This window comes from Ascaphus truei, chromosome 2 (genome assembly GCF_040206685.1).
Source record: "Ascaphus truei isolate aAscTru1 chromosome 2, aAscTru1.hap1, whole genome shotgun sequence".
NCBI classification, from domain to species: Eukaryota; Metazoa; Chordata; class Amphibia; order Anura; family Ascaphidae; genus Ascaphus; species Ascaphus truei.
The window spans coordinates 141,383,011-141,392,420 of NC_134484.1; the positions used below are offsets into that span (position 1 = coordinate 141,383,011).

General features: G+C 40.5%; 1 protein-coding gene across 1 annotated transcript; it reads left to right on the forward strand.

Annotated features, from left to right (window-relative positions):
* The first annotated feature begins 1,628 nt into the window (after positions 1 to 1,628).
* On the forward strand, positions 1,629 to 3,924 carry LRRC30 (leucine rich repeat containing 30). Its single transcript, XM_075589043.1, has one exon. It carries the CDS (start codon positions 1,928 to 1,930, stop codon positions 2,813 to 2,815), a length of 888 nt encoding a protein of 295 aa, XP_075445158.1. The 5' UTR covers positions 1,629 to 1,927; the 3' UTR covers positions 2,816 to 3,924.
* The last annotated feature ends 5,486 nt before the right edge of the window (positions 3,925 to 9,410 follow it).

The window sequence follows — 9,410 nt, forward strand, 5'->3', positions numbered from 1 at the left end:
GCGCTAAGAGTGCGAGGCCTCTGTAACTTTACTTACGATTCTTGTCCACGCGTCTCCATGGCAACGCGGCGTCAATTGACGCCGTTACCATAATAATAATAATAGCATGTTTTTGTATAGAGCTGCTAGTTATACGCAGTGCTTTACAGAGACATTTTGCAGGCACAGGTCCCTGCCCCGTGGAGCTTACAATCTATGTTTTGGTGCCTGAGGCACAGGGAGATAAAGTGACTTGCCAAAGGTCACAAGGAGCCGACACCGGGAATTGAACCAGGCTCCCCTGCTTCAAACTCAGTGCCAGTCAGTGTCTTTTTACTCACTGAGCCACTCCCTCTCCCGTGGAAAAAGTGACGTCAAATGACGCTGTGGGGTCATGTGACGTCACATGACCTTGCAGCGCCATTTGACGCTCCATTGAAGGTAAGGGGGGCGCGATCGTGAGAGGAGCAGGCGGGGGGCGCAGCGCAGGAAGTTTGCTTACTCCTGGAATAGAGGAATATGCCTAGAGTATATAATATAAGCATATATAACAAGGAATATAATATAAGCATATATTCCCTTCTGTGGAACAGATGAAAATGAAAATAGATGTAGGAATAAAAAAAAACGTTAGACTGGTTTGCATGGACATTTAGTTAATCTGTATACACTATTAGATGGTACAGCAGATGGAGACACAGTAGATAGGGGATACCGGCGAGATATATATATAAAAATTCATCCATTTATGTATATATATATAGACATACATATACACATAAGGAAGCATGCGGAGAGGCCAGTCAGGTATAAGACAGGATGAAACAGAAAAGTTAAATGAAGGGAGATAACATAAATCCTTCATTTAAACCCTGGGGCGACAGCGTTCCCAGGGAATAAATCCAGCGGGGTTCCATGGTTGCCGAGCCTACCAGTATGCGCAAGTTGTGATTTGAGCAGAATAGGAGAATTTTTTTAGAAAGTTGAAATAAAAGAAATTGATAGGATTTAAATGCCCACTGCTCTTTTCTTCAACCAATGTAGTTTTATTGGTTCATAGTTTAATTTAAAGGCGGTCATTTTGATATGGGATTAAACTGATACCAATAAAACCATAAAAGCTCAGAAAAAGGCCCATATTTATTTAGCTCTGCTACAATATGCCATATGACTCCTGGCACGGAAATAGATATTACAGCCCATTCAAGTAAATAGTCAATATGGCCCAATGTGTTTTAAACTATTTTAGATTTTTCTAAACTAAGCCCAGGCTTTTCGAAATTATATTGAGAACATTAAAGTCTAACATTAAGGGCTATGTATCAAATAATCCATGATGTCAAAATAGAGAAAAATGAGATGAAAAAAAATTGACTTTTTTCTTTACATCTGGTGCTGATTTACTTTTGAAACAGATAATTTTTGGTACATGGTCAGCATTGTGTTTAAGTTAAACAAGTATTTGTTATGTGTCATTAACCGTAATATTAGTAAGGGTCTGGAAAATACATCCAAGAAAGATGATCTGTGAACATTATACAGTATGAGGCTTACTGATGACTGGGGGGCAATGAAGACATGAGACTGCTTCTGGAAGCTACAGGAAATGACAGTGACAGCTGGGCCAGCACTCAGAGTGTAGTTGTAATTGTACTAGTCTGTTCAGCAGTTTCATAAACAAGTGTTTCAGCACTGGCACAGTTTATGAAAACAACTTGAGCCCATTAATTTGTGAGCGCTTTAGTAAAGCTATCTCAGTAGACACAATATTTCTTCATCTTCAAAAGCAACCAAAGACCTCTACCTACAGAAGCTAACGAAGAAAGGTAGCCCTAATTTCCAGAAGTTAAAATCATTTTTCAAAAGTTCAACGTTTCATGTATGAATATCCAACAGAGCCTAAACTAAGACGACATCATCTTCACAAAAACATATCTTTGGATAAACAATGGGAGTTAAGTTTTCAAGCCATTCTTCCAAGGACAAGAGGACAAAAGGGCAGAAATCTTCAGAAAGACAGAACATGCTCAATTCATTATCTGACACAGGCCCAACAGTGAAACCTCAATCTCCCTGTGTACATTTCAACTTTGTTCTAAAGGGTGCTGAAGAAATCCCAAGCTTTGTTTGGCATATGTCAGAGGTGCAGAAACTCAATCTTTCCCACAACAGGCTAGCTGGCCTTCCCCCTGCCTTGGGTAAGCTTGAACAAATAGTAGTGCTGAACTTATGTGGAAACCACATAGTGTGCCTGCCCAAAGAGATCGGACTGTTAAAGAACATGAAAGTCTTATTTGTTAATCAGAACTACTTGTGTGAGGTGCCGGAGGAGCTGAGTTTATGCAAGAAGCTGGAAGTCTTAAGTCTGTCGCACAACTGCATTTCAGGGTTGCCTTGGTCCTACAATGACTTGACTAAACTAAGAAAGCTAAATCTTAGCAACAATTGGATAGTTAACATCCCTGTATGTGTTTATCATATGAAGAATTTAGAGTTCCTGCATTTAGGTTCCAACAAGATAGAAAATATTGCAGAAAGTATTAAGTATTTGGAATGCCTGAAAATATTTATTGTTGACAACAATTGCATACACGTGTTGCCTAGGTCTATTTGCTCAGTGACTTCTCTTGAACTTTTAAATATAGATTACAATGATATACAGACACTTCCAGATGATCTCTTCATGTTATGTAGATTGCCAAGAATTGCATGGAATCGAGTGGACAAAGGGCTTCATATTATAAATAATCCCTTGTCCAAACAACTGTCAGAAATAGTGGAAGGAGGACTGGATATGCTATTTAACTACCTTAAGGATAGAAAGCAGCTGACTTAACTAACACATTGTCTGGGATAATTTTACTTTAGTAATCATGCTGAAAACTGGTAAAAAAACATTTTAACAATATACAAATGTAGCAGGCTTCTATGTTCCCCCAGATGCCCCAACATAGCTAGGCATGCGTCACAAATATCATAGAGTTGCCATAGGATACAATGGTAATGTGGCTGCAGAATACCGCAGTACAGTATGCCTGGACATACCTAAAAAAAGGAACAGTTTAGTTGGCTTTATCTGTACATAGGCTGTTTCTTCAGTGGGTTGCATAGTGTAAATGAAATAGATCTACATTTTAACGTAAAAAACATATATTACCACAAATGTAAATTTCTTCTATAGGACTTAGGGATGGGATATTTGCTCATAGTTTACCACTTGGTCTGACACAGTTTGCATTTACTTCCCATTTTTTTTCTCCATAATGTATATAATTTATTGTGCAATTCTCTATATCAGAAGTTTACAACACTACTGCATTTGTCCAACCTGTTTGAAACAATACCAAAGATGTGCATTAACTAGTATTTATAAACTAATTGATTTTCCCAGAAGCAATGGGCAGCGTATACTGCATTATAGCCTTTTGTCTGTCCCTCATGACAGCCATATATGATGTTTATTTTTAAATATTGTCAGATACTGTCACATTTTACTAAAGTAAACTAAGATGGAATACATTATTTAAGCAAACTAAAAACAAACCTTTCCTTAGACAATTTCTCTTGTGCTGGCAGCTTATTTTCTCAAGTTGAAAAGTATATATTGCACACACAAACAAATTTGTTAGAATTCATTGGGCAGTTTATGATTGGTGAATATATTCACTAAAGCACAGATTATTTCAGACTCTTTTTGTTGATACATTTAAGTAACTAATTGGTGCCATAGGATCTCTGATTATAGGCACTTAGCACAGCAGTGATGGAATCACCTTTACCTGAGTCCTGCAGCACATTGTTTCTAACTATTGCTTGTAGTTCTCTGTGGCAGCAAAATAATCTAGCACGTTTTCAAAAGTATTTTATTATTTAATTTATAGCAAAGTTTACAAGGTCAACGTGCATATATATTTATTTTTAATTGTCGGGGCTAATTTGGTAAATATAGCAGGCAATTTCCATGCTATTCATTGCGTTTTACCATGTAGTTGAATAAATAGATTTATTGACTTTGAGGCATTTAATTGGTCAATGTGCAATGGGGACATCTTCTGGAACAACGAGGTCATTACACATGTCATGCTTTAGTTTCAGTCATTCTCAGGGTAACTTTAATTATTGACTTACTATTTATAGGACTTGTTAAATATATTTTGGCAGAACAACAACACAATCCAGTTAAAGAATATACTTTTGCATTCAAGTCAATAAAGCTATAGCAACTTAGCAAGAGAAAGGAAAGGGGAAGTGATCACACACTATTTCCATTTGGGGATCTTTATTTATTTATTTGTAGCCCCCTTTCCCCTATGTCTAGGGTGACTATGTTTGATGCGTTACCTGTTGGGCTCACAGGAGGCGTGATCCTCCACTGCAGGGAGCCTGGGGTGTACCTGATATGTGTGATGACAGCGCCTTCACCTGTGAGGGATCCAAGCACAATTGGATAACCCCTGCCTAGGAACACATAGAATAGAAATGATATACACACAGTGCTATAACAGATTATATTTATTGGTACACAACTAATAACATATATATATACAGGCCTCGCACGGCCGTGCCCACACAGTGCCCCACTGTCCAACCATCACCTTATACACCCTGGTGCGGTTACCCCAAAGTACTGAGGTGCCCTGGGCAACTAACCACCCGGTGTCCACAGGAGCCAAACCCTCCCCAAAGTGTGTGGTAGTGCTACCCACAGAATGTGTGTGATCGTTGGTACACTTGTAGGGCGTGATACCGGAGCACCCGGGTACCGCCAACTGTTGATAAGACCAGTCTGATTCCATGTAGTCGTTGTCAGTGAAGGCGTCCGCTTCTGCGCGGGGTGGACTCCCGCTGGAGTGTCCCACCTGAAGAGTCTGTCTTGCGGTGGTGGTATGGTCAAAGACCACAGGCCACAAGTCTCTGTGCAGCGTTTCTGCTGTGTCCCTGACACTATAAGCTAAAGGGAAAATGTCCCTACCTAAGGGGCTTTTCCCTATAGCACCAACAAGCTGGTAGGGACTCAGGGCCTACCTGGGGCCTAGGGGGCAAACTAGGTCTAGTCCAGGGAAGCACAGCTCCCTGGAAACTACCTACTCTGAACCTGCTCCCCTTCAGACTGGCGTAGCTCCAAGCGCGCCATATGTATCAATGCTAGTCCTCCGTGATCCTCACATCCCTATTGGTTTTTGCGTGCCATGTGACTACCAGCCCTTGGGGCTGCTGAGGATTGTAGTTCCCCTTACGTAGCCTGTATAATGGCCGCCGCATCTATTTGGCAACTGCGCATGTGCGAGCCTCCGATCGGGCACGCACAATATATAAAATGGCGGCCCCCACTTGCCGGGTGTGCCGCGGAGCCTCCAGAGCACCGGAGTGCTCCCTGCACTGCCCGCACTCCTCTCTGCAACCTCCCTGACTACCGACGGGTCCGCCTCTGTCTCCGACGGCAACCACACTAGCCTCAGCTACCCGGGCTGCAGTGGAGGTGTGTGGGGATCAACGAGGACCAAAGGGGACCCAGTGGGGACCTGGCTACATATTTAAAAAATGTTTGACCAGGAAGTAATACAGCTCTAGTGCGTAATAGAGCTCTAGTCCCCCCAGAGCTCACCTTTTTTTAACTTGGGAGGTCTTTTCACTTTGCTGCAAAGAACAGGATATACTATGGTTCTTTCCCCTCATACAGAGGTAAAAGGAAGGGTTCACAGTGTAGTGTAGGACCTGCATTTATTTTGGTTATACCGTGACGTGGTATGCAGGCTTATGATGCTTTGGCCAAAGGGTTTAACTAATAACCAAGTAAATATTATTATTATTATTATTATTGAAGTATTTAAACTTTATACTTATTACTTTATATGTTTTGTCAATTGGAAGTAGCATATGGCACCCCTGTCTTTTGTTGTATACATTTGCCACGCCCAGTAGCACTCTTTTTGACATAAATATATATTCATGATGTGGTGGGTGTGGGAGTTTGAGCTAGCTGGGAATGTGTGTGTGTTAATCAATTTCTCACTGGTAACAGTTGTATGGAGGTAGGTGGCACCTCCTACTCTCTTCTCCACTGATCTCCGTGGGGCCTCTGTAAAGTTCTTACCTCCTCCGAGCTGCCCTCCTCCTTCAGCATCGCGGGGTGAAATGATGCTGTGATGTCACATGGCGAAGCTTTGCCATGGCAACATGATGTCACATGACATCACGTTGTCATGGAACGTGGCATCACAAAGTCATTTCATGCCGCAACACTGAAGAAGAAGGAGGGCAGCACAAAGAAGGGAACTCCTATGGCCATCGGATTTTTAAATCCGCTACTGGGTGCACAGTAAAAGATGGAAAAGCGACCGGTTTCCTTAATGAATTTTGGACCGTGAGCAGTCTTTTGGATTCAGATCTCAAGTAATAAGTGTTGCATGTAGTAGGGGTGAGGATCTTGTTCGGATAGCCAGGAAGCTTGCCCAGAAAGTATTTGAAGGCATGAGAGGAAACATACACCTTGCACCTTCCTGGACTCAAGTGATAGTCAATCTTGATCTTTGAGCATTTCACAGTTTTGTGTGTTGTAGGATAAAGCAGCATATTGAGTTGTAGAGGGTGTCTAGTTTGCTATGGGGAGTGTGGGCTGCTGTAACATATACTAGGTCCCCATAGTCTATAATTGACATTAGCATCTGCTGTGCGATGCGCTTTCTGAGCAATAAGCTTAGGGAGGATTTGTTCCAATAAAGTACACTCAGTTTGGCATAGGTTTTGAATGTCAGAATATCAATATGCAACCCAAATGTTAAATGGGAGTCAAGCTATATGCCCAGATATTTAAAACTGGTGATGGGCTAGGATGGTATTAGAGTTGATTTTGATCTGCAAAATGAGAAATAAAATTATTTTAAGGGCTTTATTTAAATAAATCAATGCTTTGGCGTCATTCCTATCTTTCCCCAAGTTGAGGAATAGTGATCTGGTATAACTATGTGCTCTACAGGACAGCAAAGCAGCTTCTGAAAATAAAAGTGAGTTTTCGCTTATAACCACAACACGTTTTAGTGTACAATTTGATTTATAAGCTTTCATTTTTTGCTGTTTTTTATGGAACCAATATTTTTTTACTATGACCTTTAAAGAATATTTATACTTACACTTAAAAAAACTGAAAACAGTCTAAGCAACCAGATTTTTTTCTTACTAGCTAAGGTTAAATTTAATTGCGTGTATGACATTGTACTTGGAGAAAGAAATGTGCATGCATAAGAAATGTATTTAAGTCTTCTGCATGTGACAGCCATTCCCTAGAGCAGATAAATAACATCAGAAATGATCCACTGTACTTGAAAAATATACAAGTGTAATAAAGAGATGGGTTTATTTTTAAGTGTTTTAAAAATAATTAACATCACTTTACCAACCATACTAGGAAGGCAAAGAACCTTGTCTTAAAAAAAAAAATCCTGAAAGCATATTAGTGTACATACAGGAACATTACCTGTATGTAACATACAGTAGTAAATACTAGTTTAGCTAACTTAACCTTCTCAGTGCCCTAAAGACATACCTGGTATGTCATGGGCCATGGCACGCAAGAGGACCTATTTACATTCGGTAAAGTACCAGGTACATCACGATTAAACTTATTTTCAAGGGGATGATTAGGCTGATAGCTCCAGCTGTGCCTTTTTGGTGTTGTTTTATTTACTAAAATTCAACATCTAATTTTGATATTAGTTTTTTTAAATTAGTTTGCAAACCTATTGGTCTGAGACTTGATTGGGGTTTGCATTCCTCTACCTACTCCCCAACACATACAGTACAGCAATGGGCAAAATTACTATTATCCAGATCTAGACAATAGCTCATTGGCCCATTCAAAATAAAACATTATCCAGCCAGCATAAAGTAAATAAAACTTGCACTTACCCCTGCCAAGATGAAGGTCATCCTCATCACCATCCTCCGCGTCCATGTCCTCCATTGGCAGGAACACAACAATAAAAAATACAATCGAATGGCCCCTAACCCTTTAATCACCTTAGCGGTTATTACCCACTAAAGTAATTAACGGGTTAACCCCCCTCCCCCGCTACCCACCCGGGTGGCCTAACCCCCACCCCGGGGCAACTATCCCCACCCTTTACCCATTGATTGGCACAGTGGTACATCATACCGTATAATATGGGCATGATAAGCCACTATAGCAGTCAATGAGCAACATAAATAAAACCACACAGAGAATTTATCTATATACCGTCAAGGTGAACAAACTCCAGCATCTATAATTAAATATACTGTATATCATCTTTGAGAAGAATACTTACAAAAACTTCAAGCTGCCAAAGCGCACTTAATTCAGTGTTTGACTACATTCTGCACAGTTTTTCAACTAATACTTCCTTGGATAAGAGGGAATTGTACACTGAAAGGTTTTAAATAGTGCCATAGTGCCAAATTACCGATTGAACTTTATCCATTGCAGATTTGGACATTTGCAGAGACAACATCTTTTGTACAACAGAGTGGCCATTTACTAACTTTTCTGCAGAGGTCCACCGATTGATTACATTTGTTACAATATTATGCTATTAAATGTGTATGTGTAATATGAGTTGATTAAGCTTAATCAAGACATCGGGCTAATTGTGTCCTAGACTCCTGGTGAGGAGTTATTCAGTTGTACTTATCAAAGTATATTTTTTAATAAATTGTATTTGTTTTAATACTGCACACTTAATTCTTGAGGAAACTTGGTATACCAATATAGCTTCTATTAATCATCAGTTCCTTATTCATGCACCTGGGTTTTTTCACTTTTTACTTACTTACCTGCAGCCGGCGACGAAAGACCGGTGAGGAAGACTGCGGCGACATCTGAGACCAGCAGCAGAAGTCTGTTCCTGCTGCTCCCGCCGGATAAACAAGGACTTTGGCTGCTGCCATTTCCACCAGGACTTCTGCTGCTGGCCTCAGATGGACCTGGTACAACACTCGTACTGTCTGTGTCTATTGTCTACTATATTAAAGCAGTATATTAATAATAATAATAATAACAACATGTGTTGTATGTATATTTTAAGTTATGGTGGGTGCAAAAGGCGACAAGAAACCTTCAGCGTATAGGATATAGCAAATAAAAGATCACTTGTGAGCATATTCACATGTCTTAGACAGGTCTGCAACCCTGCCTTTCACCACTATCACCTAGCATACAGTGCTTCCACTGCAGCAAGGGATTCTGGGAAATAACATGCAAATGAGCACACCGTCTCACCTTTGGCCTGAAATCCATTTTATACATGGAACCCTTATAAGCTAATGCTCACTGTTAACACACTCACACACACAAACACACACATTACACACACAAATAGCCCCGATCCATGCCCCCCGCTACTGTTGCAAAACTAGGCAGGACACCCTGCACTCATGCTTTGAGAGCTGATGATGTC